Raw genomic sequence first — 22297 nt, 5'->3', positions numbered from 1 at the left:
AAGAATTACGGGCACGCAGTGTAAATGCATGCAACATGATTAGAAACACGCCAGATATTTTCATACATGTAAGACAATCAGCGATGCGATGTATGAACACCTGTGTGCTTAGCAATGGAGGCCATTTTGAAAACACCTGTTGTGATTACTTGTGGTGAGTAAGCTATGTTCATACTAAAATAAAATTGATTTATCTCAGAAACAAGAAGTTTGCGGACCATGTTTATTACAACTTTTTTTCTCAAATTCGAGGTGTAGAATACACCTGTAAATTTTATGACACTTGTTTAGAATCACCCTATATATCTACAGCATGTCCCAAATTCCACTTTCATAGTAGAAGTCTGTTATATATAAAATACTGATAAGTGAAAGAGAAAAGTTGTTGCAAATCACAGTTTTCCAATTTCAAGTGTTGGAATTTTTTTTACCTAGAACAAAACATTATGGGACTAGCTACCCCTTAGCATATCAATAGTAGTAAAAGATGCCAGCAATGTTGTTACTTTGATGTAAGAGCAAATAAAGGGTTTGTTTCCAGAGTAAGGAGAAGCAGTACTATGGTAAACATTAATGTTGAATGAAACTATTGAGTTTTATTTGCATTTTACTGAACATTTACAGAAACTATTTACAAAACTACACAGTACTGGGCCAGCTTAATTGAAATCAAATCAAAATTTATAAACTTTACCTACATTCGATTTCGATCATTGAAAGACTTTCAGCTCTCAGTGAAGACCAATTGCCAAGTACTTTGTGAAGTGACTTGAGCTTGCATTCAAATTAGCGTAAGCGCAAGCTTCTGGCCTACTATTATCCACGATTCTAACTGAGTTGCTAACCTTTTTAAATTAAACAGCATTGCCTAAATAGGTGAATCAACTACACATTTAAAAATCTGAGATGCTTCCAAGATAGCTGTTTTGAAGCTTACTGGCTTTTCAGTTGGCAAGTGTGATCTATTGTGAACATAAATGTTCAATAATAGACCCAACCATCAATAACAATTAAACTAGTGCACTGAATACCCATAACAATCCTATAGCATTGTATGGCATACGACTACAAATATTTGCATGAAGAAATTAAAATAAGATAGGTTAAACTTTATTTTTATTAAATCCATACTTAAATTCAATTGGATTAATGGAAAAAAAAAAAAGAATACACTTGAATTATAGAATACCTTTAAAGCAAAAATCACAAAGCTGTGAACGCATACATACCATTAAGAAAATATTGCAGAAGGATCCCGAAATGGATGAATGCAGAGCAGGCCAGTCAAATGGAGCGGAAAGAAATAGCATGGGAAGAGTCATGAATAGTATACTGAACCCTAAAACCACTACAAGTTGATTTGTAATAGTACCCCAGATAAAGTTAGAGAGGCCAAGGCTGCATATGAGAAAGCACTGGCCAAGAGAGCAAAGAGTAGGGACAATGAATTTTTAATGTATGTGAATACAAGGAACAAAAAAGCGAATCAGATTAGAACTTTATGCACTGGGTGTGGAAAGTCTTAGACAACCCAGATGATGTTGCAGATAAATGGAGCAGGTACACAACATCAGTCTTTATTGATGAAAGACCCTTCATGCTGAGAAGAGACTGTGCAAGTGACATGAGTCATATGAAATTAGTCATTTCAAAATTATATATTACTTTTTATTAGAAAATCTTTCAACCATAAAGGCAAGTAAAGCTCCTGGAGTTGATGGCATATATACAGTGATTTTGAGGAGGCCATCAAAGAGTGTATTGTACCACTGAAGTTAATAATGAGAGTATATTTTGACTCAGGAGACATTCCTTTGGATTGGAGAACTCCCAACGTATCACATACATAAAGGCGGTTCTAAGAGCAAAGTTGGTTAGTCTGACTTAGATCTGACTTACGTCTGACTTAGGTGGTAACGAAAATATTTGAAACAATGATTAAGAGTGCAATCCGGGGACATTTAGATAGATGGCATGTTGAATAACACACAACATGATGTTTTGCATGATGTTTGTGGAGCAATCGGGTACAGGATATGATATTGCCATGGGGGTTGTCTTTGTGTGTGCGCGCACGATGCAAGGAGTGTAACGAAATCAGGCGACAACTCAACGTTGTTATGGGCCTATATGACAGCTTGAAGGACAGGGTGGATGCCCTCGAAGGATCTAAATTGAGGGGCCCATCAAGCTCTCAGCTGCCCACATCAACGCCAGAGCTTGCACTTGGTCATCAAACACAGCGGCAACCCCCAAGGCAGAATGCGCTGGTACCATAGGAACTAGTAGTTGTTGGTGACTTTATTGTCAGGGAAACGGGGAACATGCTTTGTAAAAAGGATAGGTGAAACAGGACCAGGGTATGTCTGACAGGGGCAAAGGTTGATGATATTGTAGAGCGGATATCATCTTTTAAGGACACAAAAGGTGATATAGTTGTACACATTGGCACTAATGATATTAAGAGTAGGAGACCGGCAGAATTACTTAACAAGTACAGGTCACTGTTGAAAAAAAGCCGTGAATTAGGGTTGAATTTGAAAGTGTCTGCAATTCTGCCCAGACACAATAGGAGGGAATATATGATGAGAGCCTTGTCAATCAATTCGGCCCCTGGAAAGATTGTGCAAGGCTCAAGGGGTAGAATTTTTTTCAGCCTGGTCTGTACTTGTTAACAGGAGAGACTGCTTCTACAGGGATGGGATGGAATACACTTAAATAGAAAGGGTGCAAGAATATTTGCTGATGCTATCAAGGCAGTGTTAGGTGGGTCAGAAAACTGCTAGCTTGGGGGGGGGGGGGATACAAGGACTAATAGATTAACAGTAGCCGCTGGCAGAGGTGGAAGAGATTCTTGCACTGCTTCTACTGGAATGAGCAGAAGCCTGAAAAACAAGATGCAGGATATTTCAGAGACTGCTGGGAGTCACTGCAGTACAAGTAAACACATGGGTTGAGTTACGGTAGCTAAGAATAGAAACAGGTGTATGTATACTTGCGTGTACATCAATGCTAGGAGTTCGGTAAATAAATTTGATGAATTTGAGGTATTGCTCAAAGCATCAAAGGAGGATATTGTTGGAATATCAGAGACGTGGTATCACACAGATATAAGGAATGCAGAACTGGAATTTGGGGAGTACAATGTGTACAGGAAGGATAGACAAGATAAGAAGGGAGAATGGGTTATACTATTAGTTAAGAAACACAAAATCCAAGGAAGTGAAGCTAGTCGACATCGCTGGACAGTGCAGTGTTGAGTCAGTTTGGTGTGACATAAGCATTGGCAGATCAAAATTGAGAGTAGGAGTGTGTTATAGGCCTAATGACTCTGATGAGTATAATAAGGAACTGTACAGGGAAATAGAGTGGGCCAATAAATCAGAGAGTCTTATAATGGGGGATTTTAATTTCCCAGATATTGACTGGAATTTGTGAGTTGGTCACTCGCACACTAGCAAGGCTTTTGTGGATTTATTGGTTGTTGTTGTTGATATGGAGGTTTGATGGCGCATAAGCTACTTTGGCTATAATGCGCCTATTCATTTATAATAAAAAGAAATGAAAAAGTTTCATAAATTCAGAATTGATTAAAAAGTCCAGTTTGCTTTAAGAAATTGAAAAATTCGGAAATATCTGCGTCATCTCCAATGAGATTCTCTAAAGTTATTGGTCTACGAAGATTAACCAGTGATAGCAGGGTTGAAGTTCTGCCTTGTTCATAGTAAGGGCAGTCAATGAGAATATGTTTAATACTCAGATTTATATTACAAAGTGGACACTGTGGCGGGTCATTCCCTGTGAGTAAATAAAGGTGGGTCAGGTAAATATGTCCTATTCTTACCCTTGAAAGGACTACCTCTTTTCGTCTTGATGTGCGGACACTGGAGCGCCAAATTTTTGGATCATGTTTAAATTGAAATAGTTTGTTATTAATTTGAGAGTGCCATATTGCTGTCCATTTTGACAGGCATGCAGCCTGAATGGTTAATGCATAGTCTGATGGAGGAACAGGGATATCAGTTAAGTCGAAGCTAGTTGGATTTTTTGCAGCTTTATCAGCCAGTTCATTGCCCACAATGCCAGAATGAGCTGGAATCCAGCAGAAGGTGACCAGTTGATGGCGTTCTTCAATTTTTAGTAATATTCTTTTTATTTCGTCAAGAACAGGGTGTACTTTATTTAAGGAGTTACATAAAGCCAAGATTGAGCTGAGGGAATCAGTGTAAATAACATATTTTAAAGCACAGTCAGAAGAGAGATTCTGTAAAGCTAGTTTGATAGCATATAATTCAGCTGAGAAGATACTGAATTCAGATGGCAAGGATGCTGAAATAACGGTATTTGGAAACACTGCAGCTGCTCCAACGTTTGAATTAGATTTAGAGCCGTCTGTATAAATTGGAGAAAAGTCAAGATATCTTTGAGTGTGAGCTTCGTGAAGTTGTTTGATATTTAATGTTTGTAAAGTGTTCTTTCCCCATTGAGAGAGGTAAGTGTCACAGGTCGGTATAGGAGGTGGAACCCATGGTGGCTGCGTACAAGTTGTTACCTGTTGTACGGAAAGGATGGAAACATTCCAAATTTGCATCAGTTCAAGAAGGCGAAGACCAGCTGGCTTTACTATGCTTGGTTTATTTCTGAAAAGGTTTTCTAATGGTGGATTGAACAGGTATGACTGAGTCGGATGCATGGCACAGCTTTGTATCTTGACAGCATAGTTCAATAACAGTGTTTTCCTACGTAAAGTTAGTGGGGGTTCGTGGGCATCAATGTAGAGACTATGTGCTGGTGATGTTCTGAAAGCACCGAGTGAAAGTCTCAAGGCACTGTGTTGAATTGGATCAAGCCAGCGCAATGCACTCAGTCTGGCTGAATCATAGATGGGAGCTCCATAATCAAGACGGGATCTGATTAATGCCCGATATAGCCGAAGCAGAGATGTACGATCTGCACCCCATGTTTGGGAGGATAAAGCTCTGAGTATATTTAACTTTTTTAGACAGGAAGTACGTACATTTTTTATGTGGTCTATTAAATTTAACTTATTATCAAGTGTTAATCCTAGAAATCTGATGCTATTAGTGACCGGGATGGAGACATTATAAATTTGAAGTTCAGGATCCGGATGAAGTTTGCACTGTCTACAAAAATGGATGGCAACTGTTTTCTGCTGCAAGAGTTGATAGCCACTGAGGCTGGCCCACTGTTGTATTTTATTAAGTGATATATGGAGCTGCCGCTCAATAGACCTCATGTTTTGGGAATGGCAGGAGATGGAAAGATCATCTGCATAAAGGTAGGTCTCAACTGTTATTTGGAAGCTGATTGGTGATGGAATCTATTCTAAGAGCAAACAAAGTGGCACTCAGTACTGATCCTTGTGGTACTCCTTCTTCCTGTATAAATGTTTTGGAGAGGGAATGTTGGTACTGAACTTGAAATGATCTAGTATGTAGGAAGTTTTGAACAAATATAGGAAGGTTGCCTCGCAGACCAAGAGAGTAAAGATCACTAAGTATGCCATGCCGCCAGGTAGTGTCAAAAGCCTTCTCGATATCTATTGAAACCATTACAAGATGTTCACGTTTAACAAAGGCATTTTGAATGGCAAATTCAGCCTTGACCATAAGATCTAAGCACAACCTATTTTGACTAAAGCCATATTGGCTATGGCTCATTAGATTTTGTGACTCAATGATCCATACGAGTCTTCTGTGGACAATTTTTTCAAGGATTTTGCTCAGGCAGCTTGATAGAGAGATCGGTCTATAGCTATAGGGGTTAGTTGGATCTTTCCCAGGTTTTAGGAATGCCAAAACAGTAGTGATGCCAAGAAGTTGGAAAAACGTTTTCTAAAAATATACGATTGTAAAAAACCAGAAGCAGGCTTAAAGCTTTGTCATCGAGATGTTGAAGCATGATATAATAAATCCCATCTGGCCCGGCAGCACCATTGTGGGCTGTTCTAATGGCATGCAGAAGTTCAGAGTGTTGCAGAGGTTTGTTATATGGAAGAGTACGTGCGGTTTGAAATTTTATGGCATGCTTTTCTATAGTGTTTTTAATTCGTTGGAATGATGTAGAATATGCTAATGCCGTTGATATTTCAGCAAAAGTATTTCCCAAAGCATTAGCAATATCTAAGGAACTGGATAGATCTTGCCCTTTCCAGGAGAGGATTGGAGAAGGTATAGTAGGAAACTTACCAGATAACTGTAATTTTTTTCCATATAGTTTTCGGATCAGTGTTTCTGTTAAAGGTCGATACAAAACGGGTCCAGGATTCTTTCTTGGCTTGCCTTTGTACAAATCGTGCTTTTGCTCTTAGCTTCTTATAATTAATGAGATTGTTTGTGGTTGGACATTGCCGAAATAAATTCCAGGCTTTGATTTTTGCTTCCTTTGCTTTTGTGCATTCGTCATTCCACCAGTAATTATAATGCTTGCGACCAGGGGGATTTGATAATGGAATTGTGTCCTTGGCCACTTTTAGGAGATGTGATGTGATGTAATCTGTTACATTATCAATATTCTGGAGCTGGATTTTTTCCTCGTCAAGAGAGATTGATGATCGAAATTTTGCCCAGTTTGCACGAACAAATTTCCATTTCCTGTGGAGTTTGTTTGAAGGAGACTGTGATATTAAAAAATTGCATATGATTGGAAGGTGGTCACTGCCCATAGGATCATTTAAAACATACCACTCTATGGTTGGGAGGAGTATTGGAGAACAAATTGAGAGATCTATTGCTGAGGTGTGTCCAGTTGGGAGTTGTATGTGAGTGTGCGCACCAGTGTTGAGTAAGGTGAGGTTTTGTGACTCTAGAAAGCTTTCAACGAGTCAACCACGTGTGTCTAGTTTAGGATCGCCCCACAAGGGGTGGTGTCCATTAAAATCCCCTAAAATACAGAGAGGTGGTGGTATTTGTATGAGGAGATCTTCAAGATCTTTTAAACAGTAAGTATGGTTTGGTGGTAGGTATATTGAGACAAGTGTTATTGAAATATGGAGAGTCATATGAACAGCAACAGCTTCTATTTCAGTTTGAAGTGGAATATGTTTAGTTGGGATCTTTGAATTTATTAGGATTGCTACACCATGGGCAGCATTTGCTGTATTACGATCTCTTCGATAAAGACAATAGTTCTTTATTGAAGGAGAAATTTGCGAGGTTAGGTAAGTTTCCTGAAGACAAAGGGCAACTGGAGAATATCGGTTAATTAGATCACAGATATCATCTGTGTTGCAACGAAAGCCTCTGCAATTCCATTGTAAAATACAAGGCATTATTTGTGTTTGATTGATGGAGATATATCTGACTGCTTTTTGAAGGTTACTGGCTTATGACGTTCTAATTTAGATTTATCTTTTTTGTAGAAAACTGGCCGACCTGTGTCCATTTCTTCTTCTGCATGGATTTCTAGAAGGGGATCTTCCTGTATGGATGTGCCATCTGTGTCCATGGTTGTATCTTGAAAATTTTTCACTACATTTGTGTTTGAACTATGAGATATGGTATCTATGACTGGAGCAGGAGATGACACTGGTATTGTCAGAGGAGTATTATCTGCCTGGTCAAGAACTTGGATTGTTGCTTAGAAAGAACATTTCTAGCCCAGTCAGAAATTGATTTGTTAGTGGGAACTGTTACATCAGTTTGAGTGGAGACTGTCTGAAATTTTTTTACAGCATTGGCATAGGTCATATTTTTGGTTATAGTAGGAGCGACTAATTTTCTCGCTTCTGGGTAACTTACTTTGTTCTCAACCTTGTATTTTACTATTTTTTTCTCGGTTTTCCACTTTTCACATGTCTTCGAATATGCAGGATGGTCACCTTTGCAATTTGGGCAGGTCATTTTTGTAGCTGTACAGTTACTTTGTATGTGATCTGAGGAACCACAATTAGGGCAGACAGGAACTCCTCTGCATACAGTTTGTGAGTGGCCATACTTTTGGCATTTGTAACACCTTAAAGGGTTTGGAATGTAAGGTCGGATGCGGCAAAGTAAATAACCTGCTTTTACAGAGGAGGGTAAGTTGGGTGTATTGAAGGTGAGAATAATATTTCTTGTAGGTGTCAGTTGATTATCTTTTTTAGTCTTTTTGCTTCAATTACATTCTGTCCCTGCAGTTCTTGGGTTATTTCTTCCTCGGTGACGTTCAGTAAGTCCCAACTGGATATCACACCCTTAGATGAATTTAGGGTTGTGTGTGGAGGTATTTTAACTGGAATGCCAGCAAAGCTTGTAAGTTGTAACAGCTTCTCGGAACTTCTGTGGTTGGTGGTTTCTACTAGTAAGTCTCCTGATTGCAGTCTCTTCACCGTCTTGGGAGATCCTGCAATACCGTCCAGATGTCTTTGTATGACAAACGGAGACAATTTATTCATGGGCTGACTAGTAAGGGAGTGGATGATTAAGAACGACGGGCAAGGTTGCTCCATCCGATCAGTCTTTTGTCTCTCTTTGGATTATCGTTCTCAATATCCTGATGGTCTGTGTTATCCATGATTGCTCCTTTTAAGCCCTTGGCAAGTGGACTTACTTGCCAAGATTTCCGGCCCCGCCACGGGGAGGCAGGAGCAGTGCCGCTAGGAGGCCAAGCGGTTAAAGTGTTAGTTGATTAGTGACCTAGAAAAATGAATAAAAAGAAAGGTGGTTTTTCTTTCTCTGCTCTAACTTGTGGCTTTTCAAGTGTAGAACGATTTTAAAAAAATAAGGCTTTTGATAAATGTATAAACTTAAAAATAACTTTAATTGCCTTTGAAGAGCACTTTATAATCTCAAAAATATCGCTTGGCCTCGAAGTACGCTTGGCACCCGGGGCCAGGATTTATTGGATGATTGTTTTCTTCATCAGCATGTTAGGGAGGCAACTAGAGGGAGTAACATACTTGACCTGATTATCAGTAGTGATCTTTTTTTTTTTTTTTATGTGAACCCCAAACACATTAGAATCTAATATAGATTCTAATCTAATATAGATTCTAATGTATCTATATTAGATTAGAATCTAATATAGATTAGATCAGAAGGTATTAGAATTTATAGTACTTAGTACCGTGATTGGGTTTAAGGTTAGGAAGACGAAAGAAGATATTTGTTGACATTGGACTTGAACTTCTGTAGATTGTAATTTTCAGGAAATACGTATGAAGGAAGGTTGTTCCAGAAAACGGTAGTTGAATGAATAAATGAGGAAGATGAAAAGTTGGAGATGAAAAAAGATGAAGATGAAAAGTAGTGATTCTTCATACATTAAGAATCCGCAGATAAAGGAACCACTAGGTGGCAGTGATCACAGTGTGCTGAAGTGGGATTTACTCAAAGAAGTAACTACCATCAGGGGTAAAGGGAAGGGTTTTTGCTTTCGTAGAGGCGACTATGATGGTCTGAGACAGTATTTAAATTCTATACGGTGGGACCAACTGATGATGTTACCAACAACAAATTCGAAATGGGAAGCATTCAAAGAATTTATCTTGGAAGCTACTAGGCTTTACATACCAACTAAGAAATATTGTTCAAGGTTTAGCCCTAAATGGAGGTCAGATGAACTAATGAGACACGTGGCAGAGAAGAAAAATGCATGGGATACATATAAATTAATGGGTGACATGGAAGCCTATGATAGATATAAGCTGGTCTGTAACCAAGTCACAAAAGAAATTAGGCAGGCAAAGGCAGATTATGAGAAATCCTTGGCAAAGGATGCAGAGAAAAACAACACAGTTCTTTACCTATGTAAACTCAAGAAGAAAAGCGATGAATCAGATTGGTCCACTGGATCTTGATGGTTCAACTGTTGATCATCCTGCTCAGGTGGCTAACAAACTAAATGAGTATTTTGCATCTACATTCACCAATGAGGAGTTATTCAGGGAGGGAAATGCCAGAGGCGAGTTAAACTCTGGCAGTGAGCTGGATGATTTTGTAATAACTGAGAAGAAAGTGGAGGAGAAATTGTTGAAGATAAAAATAAAAAAGGCACCTGGGGTGGACGGGATCTATCCAGTTATATTAAAGGAAGCAGCAAAGGAAGTAAGCAAACCCTTAGCCATCATTATGAGAGCTTCTTTAGACTCAGGGGAGGTCTAAAGAAGTCTCTTTACCCATGGGCTGGAGATGTGCAAATGTGACCCCAATTCACAAAGGAGGATCAAAGGGCAACACAAGTAATTATAGAATGGTTAGTTTAACTTCTGTTCCAGGAAAATTAATGGAGGCACTGATTAAAGAAGCATTGCAGGATCATCTAGACAAGACTTCAGTTATAGCTTGGACACAGCATGGTTTTGTTAAAGGAAAGTCTTGCCAGCCAAATTTGATTGGATACTATGATGTGGTCACAAAGGAACTGGATGCAGGGAATAACTTTGATATCATATATTTGGATCTTAGAAAGATTTTTTATACTGTTGCACAGGGAAGACTGCTGCACAAATTGGAGCAGTGTGGCATTGGAGGCAAATTGCTGCAATGGATAAAGGGATGGTTGAGTGGGAGAAGACAGAGTGGTAATCAATGGACGCTGCTCATTGTGGACTAATGTTATTAGTGGAGTCCCTCGGGGTTCAGTATTGGGTCCGTTGTTTTCTGTATTTATAAATGATATTGATGATGGTATATCGAGGAAGCAGCAACCCAAGAGTAACGTATCAACTCTGTGGTACCACGCTGACAGTGGTAGAGAATGAAAAGGACCTGGGGGTAATTGTGCAGGCAGATATGAAGTTTTCTGTGCAGTGCAGGCGGTCTGCAAGAGTAGCTCATAGTGTCTTGTCAATAATATACAGGAATTTTTCTAGCAGGGATAAGGAGGTCAGGCCACACCTTGAGTACTGTATACAGGTCTGGAGGCCTCATTTTAAGAAGGATGTAGAGCTGTTGGAATGAGTACAGAGAAGGGAAACAAGGTTACTGAATGGAACAAAGGGTTGCTCTTACGAAGAAAGGCTTAAATTTTGCAAATTACAATGTCTGGAGACTAGGTACCGGCGAGGTGATCTGATTGAGGTGTATAAAGCCTTAAATGGTTTGAGCATGCTCAATGCTGATGGGATTCTTGCTCAGAATAATCATTTGAGAGGGCATAAATTCAAATTTAGGAAAGACAGATGTAGGATAGATGTGCAGAAGTTTGCCTTTAGCCAGAGGGTGGTTGGTTGGTGGAACAGACTTTCATCCTTTGTTGTGGAAGTTGATAGGCTAAATAAATTTAAGGCTGAGCTGGACAGGTACTTGAAACAAACAGAGGGGTGAAATGGCAGCGTGTGTTGTTTTTTTTTTTTTTTTTGGCTGATACTGCATAAGCTTGCTTTCTTACATCATATGCCTCTACTAATGCTAATACAGATGATTGTTCATGAGAAAAAAAAAAAAACTTTTGAACCTGAAGGCAAGTAAGAGGCTGGTATGTTGCATATACTCAGTTATTTGAATGGAATCATCATCGTCATTATACCATTAAAGTTAATCTTGAGGAGGACTTCTTTAGACTCAGTGATGATTCTCTTGAATTGGAGAAGTGCCAGCATATTGCATATCTACAAAAATTAAATGAATAATTACAGGCAAGTCAATCAGGTTAGAGTTTTAAGGAAATTGTAGCGACAGTGATTAAGAATGCAATAACATTTGTCCAGTGAAGAATGGTTTAGTGGTTTACAAGACAGCTGTATGACAGGAAACAAATAATTGTAATTAATAGTTACCCTTCAGAATTGGCTATGGTAAGAAGTAAGTTTCCTCAATGATTCCTTCTTCAGCTGCTCCCATTTCTGATTTTCTTAAATATTTGACATGGTGAAGGGATACTTATCCTGATGTCAAAATGTGCAGATGTGAAAACTGTGAGAATGGTTAGTGACCAGCATCAAACAGTGCTCCTTTGCTGAAGGGATTTAGGAAGTTACACAGTCAAGCTCTCTTTGTACTGAAGACAAGTAGCAAGGAAGGATCCATAATTCTCTTTCAATGATTTATCAAACAATTGCATGTAGAGGCCAGGGGCTCACATATGGTGAGTATGGGCTTGGCACATCCAGGGTCCTGAGCTGGATATCATCATTCTTCTCTTTCTTGGCGATTCCTTTCTACTTCTGGCTCTCTCTCTCTCTCTCTCTCTCTCTCTCAGGTTAACTTGGGAATTTTTTTTTGATTGGTGCAGCATAAGCCTCAGGTTTCCTTGCACCATATGGCTAATAATAGTAATAATAATAACACCAAAATATATTACACACACTTGGTGGGGTTGAATTAAAAACAGTAGAGGAAGAAAGGGATCTGGTAATTATAATACAGGCAGATATGAAGTTTTCTGAGCAGTGTAAACAGGTATCCAGGAAAGCCCATGGATTTTTTTTTTTTATCGATGATTTATTGAACATTATCCTGTAGAGATATGGAGGTTATAGTCCCACTGTATAAGGCAACTGTAAGACCACATTTGGATACTGTATTCAAGTATGAAGATCTTATCTGAAAAAAGACACTGAGTTTCTTGTAAGGGTCCAAAGACGAGCAACTCGCTAGGTGAGATCAGCAAATGGGCGACTATATAAGGAAAGACTAAATATGTAGGCTGTAGAGTTTGGCAACCAGGCACCTCAGAGACCTGATTGAGGTGTATAAGGCTCTGAGAGGGGTTAATAAACTGAAGGATGACAGAATTTTCACTGTTATAGAGAATTCATAAATTCAAATTAAAGGGGAAGAGATTTAGACTAGATTGTAGGAAGTTTTCTTTTACCCAGTGAGTCATTGATCACTGGAACAGGTTCCTTCACAGGTAGTTGATGTCGACAATTTAAATTAATTCAAAGATCGACTGGATTTTTTTTTTTTTTTTTTTTTTTATGAAAACCCCAAACACGAGAGGTATTAGAAACTAGAGTATTTGGTACTATGCTTGGGATGGAGGTTGAGAAGACAAAAGACGGTATTTGTTGACTTTAGACTTGAACTTCTGTAGACTGTAATTTTCAGGAAATACATATGACAGAAGGTTGTTCCATAAAACGGCAGTTGAATGAATAAACGAGGAAGATGAAAAGTTGGTTATGTGAGTTTGAAGTTGGACAGTAAATGGATGTTGGCTGGTGGCGGCACGTGTTCAGACTGTTTTGAAAGAGAGAGTGGGACTAATAGAAGCCAATTCAGAAGAACAGTGCCCGTGGAAGTATCTGAAGAAAAGGCATGCAGCAGATCAATGAGATAGCGAGTGGAGAGACTCTGTTAGAGAGGAGTCATTAATTAACCTAACTGCCCTCTTCTGAATGGAATCTAGAAGACTGAGAGAGATTTTGGGGGCACCGCCCCAGATGTGGGAAAAATATTCCATGGTAGGGCAGATTTGAGATTTATACAGAGTGAGCAGCTGTCTGGAAGAAAAGTAACGCCAAGAGCGAAAGAGAAAACCAAGTTTTTTAGATGCAGAGGAAGCAATATTTGTAATGTGCTTGTGCCAAGAGAGATTAGAAGTCAGGGTAATCCCCAAAAGAGATATATCATTTTGTCTAGAAATCGGAGTGTCACCAAAGGTAAGCATAGGAGCAGAAGAATCCTTTTTGTCAGATATAAGACAAGACTGAGTTTTAGAAGGATTGAAATCAACTAAGTTGTCTTTGCCCCACTGGAAAATTACCTGGAGATCGGCATTTAAGGAATTGGTAGCGGATATACAAGAAGTTGAAGCTGATTAAGCAGGGCAAGATTTCTCAAAATGGAAAGTGGAATGCAATGTGCTATCATCAGCAAAACTATGGATAGGATTTCCAGTCAATGGAAGAAGGTCATTAATATACAAGAGGAAAAGAGTGGGAGAAAGAACTGAACCTTGGGGGACACCAGCATTAGTGGAGAAGTTAGAAGACAGAGAGCCATGATGGGATATCAAGTTTAATGTCTAAGTTTGCAGATGATACAAAGGTTGGCAGGGTCGTTCAGGACACTACTGACGCTATGCTGCTGCAACAGGATCTGGAAAGGTTGAACAGATGGGCTGAGAGGTGGCAAATGAAGTTTAACATTGACAAATGTAAAGTACTACATATGGGTAACAGTAACCCCAGAGCAATGTATCAACTCTGCGGTACTACACTGACAGTGGTGGAGAATGAAAAGGACCTGGGGGTAATTGTGCAGGCAGATATGATGTTCTCTGAGCAGTGCAGACGAGCTGCAAGAGTAGCTCATGGTGTCTTGTCAATGATAAAGAGGAATTTTTCTAGCAGGGATAAGGAGGTGATTATTCCCTTGTATAAGGCAATGGTTAGGCCACATCTTGAGTACTGTATACAGGTCTGGAGGCCTCATTTCAAGAAGGATGTAGAGCTGCTGGAACGGGTACAGAGAAGGGCAACAAGATTAGTAAATGGAACAAAGGGTTGCTCTTACGAAGAAAGGCTTAAGTTTTGCAAATTACAGAGTCTGGAGACTAGGCACCGGCGAGGTGATCTGATAGAGGTGTATAAGGCTTTGAATGGTTTGATCATGCTCAATGCCAATGGGATTCTTCATCTTTCTGAGAATAATCACCTCAGAGGGCATAAATTCAAATTGAGGAAGGACGGATGTCGGATAGATGTGCGGAAATTTGCCTTTGGCCAGCGGGTGGTTGGTTGGTGGAACCGACTTCCATCACTTGTTGTTGAAGTTGATAGCCTAAACAAATTTAAAGCTCAACTGGACAGGTATTTCGAACGAACGGAGGGGTGAAATGGGAGAGGGTTTTTTTTTTTTTTTTTTGGCTGATGCTGAATAAGCTTGCTTTCTTGCATCATATGCCTCTACTAATGCTAATGCTAATCTACCATCACCCTCAGTGAGGGATCAGAGAGAAAACTGGATAACCAATTATAAAAAAAAAGTTGGCAAACAATAAGATGGAAACTTGTTTAGAAGACCTTTAGGCATCAAGAGCTACTGCTTGTGTTTCACTAAACTTTTCCACTGAATTTGTCCATAAATGGGTAACATAAGCCAGAATATCACCAGTAGATCGACACTGATAGAATCCATACTGGTGATCGTTGATCAGACAGAAGATGTCTAAGTAGTTGAAAAGTTGGCAGTTAATTGATTTCTCCATTACTTTAGAAAGAGTAGAATTAACTGCAATGGGACGATAACTGGATGGGAGGGACTTGTCACCCTTTTTAGGAAATGGCTGGATACGAGCAAATTTCCAAGCAGAAGGAAAAACACCTTTGGAATAAGAAAGTGAAAAAAGGCAGCATAGAACAGGAGTAAGTTCAGGAGCACAGGTTTTGAGAACAAGTGGAGAAATACCATCAGGACCTGGAGCTTTCTCAGCATCAAGATTTGTCAAAATCCTTCTGACATCCTTTTGACGGAAGACCACAGAAGGCACTGAATGGAGTGTGTTGGGAATGGTAGGAAGTGTTTTACCAAGATCATTAATACATGAGTTGGAAGTAAAATGGGATGCTAACAGGTCAGCTTTATCCTTGGCGGAAGTGACAACAGAACCATCTGGTTTTGACAGAAGGGGGGAGAAAAGATGGGCAAAAGTTGCAGCCAATAGCTTTGGCAAGAGACCAGAATGCTCGGCTACCGTTAGGGCAAGAAGAAAGTTTTCTACTCTTAACCTGTTCAAAATCTAGTTTGGACTGATTAATAATTGCTTTACAATTGTTACAAGCTTTGGTGTAGCCATAAAATGAAACTGAAGAATTGGAAACATGCCAATTACGACATGCAACGTACGATCTTCTCTTGAATAGCTTTAGCATATTTATTGGAAAACCAGGTTTAGATAAAGGATGAGATTTTAAAGTGGAGTGTGGAATAAAGGATTCCATTCCTACAAGAATAATTTCACTGACACAATCTGAGCAAATGTTGACATCAGAAGTTTTGAAACAGTAATCCAATCAAGGAAAAGAAGAAAAGACATCACGCAGGCCATCCCATTTTGCATTCTTGTAATGACAAACAACATGAGGTTTAGAATAGCCATGAAACAGAGGCTCCATTGGAGAAGAGACAATCACCAAGTTGTGATCTGAGGTGTCTAAAGGACCACTCACTTTGACCGTGTACTTAGAAGGGTTGTTTGTGAGAAAAAGATCAAGCATGTTGGCTGTATAGTTAGGATTGTCCGGTGTTCTTGTAGGTAAATGAACAATCTGTACAAGGTCATTAGCAATTGCAAAAGCCTCAGCATCTCAACCAGCTGGGTCAGTGTGACTAGAAAACGGAAGCCAGCTGGAGTTGTGAACATTAAAATCGCCAAGGAAAATTACCTCACTGTTAGGAAAGTTTGACTTGAGAAAGTGAAATTGCAAAAAGAGGAAGTCAAAGAGGTCCAAGTGATTAGTGGAGTTGGGAGAACAGTAGAGACAACAGATGAATTTGACAAAATGAGGTAGAGAGATTTTAAGCCAGAGAAGATCGAAGAGATGAGATTTCAAATTACTATGTCTCTGACAGGGAATATTGGAACAGACATATGCACAAGTACCACCTTTGAGGCGAAAGATGGTACTTGTGCGAATAATTTGGACAACTGTGATTCTGTCAGAAAAAGTATATGGGGGTTGGCAGACTGCAAGTGGAAATGGACATCGTTGAGATTAGAATTGAGACCACGTATATTTGTGAAATGAACTAGGAAGTGTTTGGGAGGTTTAGATCTTTTCGCAGATAAGCTTACTCTATTAGTGTGACATGGTGTACTCAATAGTGAGAAAAAGTGGGGTGGGGGGAAAACATGCTGAAAGAAGTAATGAAATTTTTGGATATGGTGTATACATAGTAAGAATATACCCAGATCCTTGACATAACGAGGCATTGACAATGCCCTCCCTGCATACACACTACTCGGACTCTATCTGCCAGAGTAGAGGTAACAAGATTATACCCTGGCTGATCCGGAAGCCTCCTAAAGAGTTACACTGGACCTATAGGCCGGCCTGCGAACACCGTTTTAGAGCTGTACCCTCGAAATGTAAAGAATATTGGATCTCGCCATGATGTTCATCATAACCTCGAAAGTCATCAGTCATACTGCATGATGGAAGAGATGGGGAAGGGTTGACCAGAACTTAGCTCAGGAGACTAAACATGGGTTCCACCACTTCAAGCATCCAATAAGCAAAGTGTTGGTATTTCACCAGTTGATGAGAGTCATCTACCACCTAGTACTGCCTGGTAACACAGAGGGGTGGCATTCCTCCATGTGGTGTGGGTGCCACACCCCAACTCCTGCTCACGTTGGTTCACACCCAAGTGGTCACCCACAGTGTGCTTGTGCATGGAGGTTATAATCTGGATTACTAACAGTCCCACCATCGTGAAGGTGGAAGTAGATGATTTGGTTGTCACAGACCATCCGGACTTCGCTGAAATTGGGTCCACTTCATTTGAATGTCACCCGAATATCAGTTCCATCAGCGTTTTAGACTCCCAGGTAGCAAGTACAGCTTGTCTGGCATATCTGAGTGAATGTCTGTGACAAACTCAAGGACCAAAGTTAGACCAAGGACAGTAAACTACAGGAGAAGGAAAGCAAATAATTTTTATTTTCTTATCTACTACTCCCTTTCCCCTCCTAGCAAAAGGTTCTGGCTTCCTTGCATTGTATGGCTATTACTATTATATAACACTAAAACAAGTTAGAAAATTAAACAGACTCTTAACAGATTGCAAACTAGACAAAATGTGTGCACATTTTTCATGTGCAGCTGGCCAATTTATATTCACCCATTGAAATTTAAGCATGAATTTAGTATAGGTATGGTTTGAAAAAAAAAATTAGAATTTTAATCATCCAAATCTTAAACCATCAAATTAAAGCAATTTAAGAGATATTTACGGATGTTTTAACTTCATGCAGAGCAGTAACAACAATACAATTCTCCAATGTCCCATACAGCTTATAAACATTCACTGCTTCATAAAAAAACATTCATATATAAACTTCATAAAAAAACATTCATATATATATATATATATATATATATCTCGATGTCAGTTTTTCCACTAGGGTAGCAGCTCTGTAGTGCATGTTTTTTTGTGATATTTTAAAAATTAATATAAATGAAAATTTTATGCATAATGTTTTTAAATATCAATTTGTTCTTATTTGATTTTGCCTAATGTTATAGTGACACTCAAAATTTAAATCAGACTTAAAAAATATATAAAAAAAAAACAAAAAAACCGTGACTCGATTCATTTTCATCAACTTTTGAATCTGAATTCCAAAGAAATTCTACTTTTGTAAGCCCAATTTGGAAATCAGAGGCTAACAATCTCCTCTTCTGATTTTCAAAGCTGTCATACTATCATCTGTTATAAAATGTCCACTATTTCATGAAAACATAGCTAAGAGACAACAGCATCTACTGGAAGATTAAATCCATTTGTACATAAACATCAAAGTGTGCAGCAGCACACCTAGCCAAGTTCCTAACAAGCTGCTCACACCTTTTACTCAAACCAAAAAATATCTGTTTTCACACCTCTGTACCTCTGAACATGAAAAAGTCAGAAGATTAAAATCTTGGATTTCTGAAAGACTGGACTCTTCAGACAAAATATACTAAATTTCCTTTCCTCTGTGATGAACCACTGTTCTTCTGTAGATCTTCAAACATAGTACTTTTTGCTGTCTGACTCACTCACTCATCAATATTCTAACATATTTCTAATTATAAGTTAATTTGAAATTTGGTACAGTCATAGGATAGTCTTTCCTGATAATGGGAAAATTAATAAAACTATGACAAGTTATCTAGAGGCTGCATGTATTAAAATAACAACACAAGTGATAGTTTTAATTAATACAAACGATCTCTTTAGCACATTAAAACAATAGCAGTTACACTGCAGACCATTATTTGCTGTTGATGACCCTGCATGTAACTGCCATTGTTTAAACGTAGATCATTTGTTTGCATAGCCCAGAGAAGAAATGTTTTCCAGCTAACTGTTATTGTTATTTGTCAATATAATGTAGCATGTTAATGTGTTGAAAGTTTAATAACTTTGCAAAAAGATTTGATATCTTAATTAAAAACAAAAACTTGTAAAAAAAGTGAACCAGGTTCTTTTACAAGCTTTGTGAAAACCACCGTGAAAAGTTTAGATCAAACAGAATTATGATGATATCAATGTTCATTATAACCTCAGCCATGAAAAGCATTGATATCAAAAAGTTGTGCCAAGTTCATTATAGGCTCAACCATGAAGAGCAGTGAGATGAACAAGTTATGCCAAGTTTGCTATTGGCTAACCAAATTAAAATTTGTCATATGCTCAGCAGATTCACAACCTTTACAAAACTAGAATGAACTGCAATTTAAATACAGTCAGTTCTGCTATAATGCAGTACATGTGTTCCTAAAATTCTCCACGTTATGGTATTTCATGCAATAAAAACAACAGGGCTTACGGGAAAAATGGGGATAGGGGCAGAGCACAAAAAAAAAAAAAAAAAACTCATTCTGGAAAGTAAAACACCAAAAAAAGTTAGAAACCAATAAAATTACTAACACGGGTTTAAACATCTTAAATTTCTAATAAATAAATAAATATAGCACTGTTAATATACATACTAATTGATATTTCTGTTCACTGATATTTTTTTTGGATTGCAAAATTTAAAACAGTAAAAAATATATACAATCAATGACGAACACAGCATGCACAAATTGCACAAGTGAGATACGCAGTAACAAGTTTACGAAGTTTAAAAAATAGGAATGAAGAGAAGATTCGGAAAACTTGTGTGTTTTATATGACTGAAGATTCCATGGAAGGAGAAACACATTTCACCATAATAATGTAAAAAAACCACAGAATTCCAGCTATCAGTATTACTGCAAATGCAATAAGATCACATTACTACCCATTTATAATTAGATTGCACTAACAGAAAAGCCCAATAAACTGGGAACTGCAAATTGTTTTATGGCAGTGACCTCCACGCTATCCTGCCTCACGAAATTTCTGTTCGAACAGAAAATCTTGGGATAAATAAATATAAAATACAATTTAAAATTTAATATAAAATACATTTAAATTTTAATATAAATATTTTATATTAAAATGAATTTTAATATAAAATACAGCAAATGACAACAGTGTCTCCAACCAATACAACTACAGTAAATGAAAAATATAGTTCTCACACATTTGACGTTTGAAATTTTTTAAGCTTCGTAAACTTCTATGTATTGCTGCGCAAATTGATACATTCAGCTTGGTGCTGGGTTTTACGTTCACCTGGTGTTACTCGCAAATGAAGTTGCACACCAGCCAATGCAAAAATCGTATTATAGTTGCATTCTGAAAATGCACGTTATAGTTGCATTGTGTAAATCTGGTTGGCCAATAGCAAACTTGGCATACAACTACAGTAAATGAGAAATATAGTTCTCACACATTTGACGTTTGAAATTTTTTAAGCTTCGTAAACTTCTATGTATTGCTGCGCAAATTGATACATTCAGCTTGGTGCTGGGTTTTACGTTCACCTGGTGTTACTCGCAAATGAAGTTGCACACCAGCCTTTTTCATCCCAATGCTTTTCATGGCTGAACCTATAACGAACTTGGCACAACTTTTTTAATATCAATACTTTTCGTGGCTGAGGTTATGATGAACTTGGCATCACTGTTTGATTTCAAACCTTTTCACAGTGGTGGTTTTTGCAAAGCTTGCAACAGAACTTGGCTCACTGTTTTACAAGCTTTTGTTTTTTATTGAGATACCCATTATTTGAAACATACTCCTAAGAGCCCACACATAAAAAATTAAATATACATACTCCACAAAGGGGAAATTCCCATCAATTTGGACCCTGGCACCAGCTATTAATAATAAGAAGAAACAAATATATATATTCTGTTAATTTACAGGAAAGAAAACAAAATTCTTAAAGACTTTGTAGACCTTAAGGTAATTAGTCCAGTAATTCAATTAAAAAATAAGAACATATGTATACCTTTCCTGATTCTTCTGAGGCATATTCCAGACTAGCTGCTACTGATGCAAGCATCTTCCAATTGGCACTGGGAGTAACTGGATCCTGCTGCTGTTGCTGCTGCATTTCAAGTGGTTTTGTGGGTGTTGTCTGAACCTTCTCTCCTCTAATTACTGGTAAACAGCCACGATTACAACTTGACAGAAGTGGTCTTCTTGGTGTTCGATGCTTATGAGACTTTGGACTTAGTCCATTCCTAGATGGAAAAATATTCTCTTTTGAAGAACTACCATGTCTTAGCCTTTGATGTTTTGGTTCATTTACTTTCTTACATTTGTCCATTTCCTCAGCGTGCCTCTTGCAAGAAGTAACTACCATTTTAGGAGATGATTTGGAAAGTAACTTTGAAAAACAAAGCTCTTCCACAACTGCCATTCCTTAACAATCAGGATCTAAAGTTGGTTAGCACAAAGAATATATAAAAAAAATAAAATAAAATAAGGAAACAAATACACAAAATTCACAAAGTAAACAGAAAGACAGATAAGGAAACTCATTTCTTAAATTCATTTATTAAAAATATAATGTGAAGAAATGAAAAATAAGCCTAAATTAAATTAAAATTCATAATCCCAAATAAACACAAATTTTTTTTTTTTTTTTTGGCTAATTTGGTTTGTTATATTTCAATTTGTGGGTTAATGCCACAAAATTTAAATACAATAAACCAAATTAGCCAAAATAATTTGCCAGAAGTTTCAACAAGCAGAGCTACTGAAAACAAGGACAGATTGATCACTAAACACCACAACATATACATATACATGCAGATAGCTCTCACTTAACGACAGGTTTAGGTTCACCGAAAATGAGTCGTTAAGTGAATGGGGATTTCCTATATATTTCCATGTTATAATAGATGCATTCTTTGAAAAAAAAAAAAAAAAAAAAAATTGAGTAGTAAATTCTAAACACAGCAGTAATTAGAATATAATAGAGTAAGAAGTAAACTTGCTTGTTTTGCTTCAATGGCATGATAACAACTGTCCAGCTATACAACAGTATAATAATAAGAGAAAATTGAGACTATGGATCATTGGTTCAAAAATACATGTCATCAATGGTACCTACCCAGAATATCCTTTGAAAATACTGTTCTTCAATGAGTACAAGTCCACATGAAATTCTACTTTTGTTAAGCCCAAATTGAACAATTAAGGCTAAATGGTGCAAATATCCTCCTCTGATTTTCAAAGCAAATTTTCATGTTATTATATCAATTATTATAAAATGCCTACTATTACTTCAAAATACAGATAAGAGATAGCAGCCATAAGAT

General features: G+C 37.9%; 1 protein-coding gene across 1 annotated transcript in view; it reads right to left on the bottom strand.

The window, feature by feature from the left end:
* LOC150076358 (transcription factor E2F8-like) overlaps positions 1-21393 on the bottom strand; it is a 229884-nt gene extending 208491 nt beyond the window's left edge. The window contains exon 1 of the mRNA XM_090387330.1: positions 20980-21393. Within this exon, the coding sequence (XP_090243456.1) occupies positions 20980-21393 (414 nt within the window). The remainder of the gene's footprint in view (positions 1-20979) is intronic.
* Positions 21394-22297: the final 904 nt, after the last annotated feature.

Source organism: Mastigoproctus giganteus, chromosome 13 (assembly GCF_048544385.1).
Source record: "Mastigoproctus giganteus isolate SK-2022 chromosome 13, ASM4854438v1, whole genome shotgun sequence".
In the NCBI taxonomy this organism is placed as follows: domain Eukaryota; kingdom Metazoa; phylum Arthropoda; class Arachnida; order Uropygi; family Thelyphonidae; genus Mastigoproctus; species Mastigoproctus giganteus.
The sequence above is the reverse complement of the archived record's forward strand: the minus strand, read 5'-3'. Positions and strand labels throughout refer to the sequence as shown.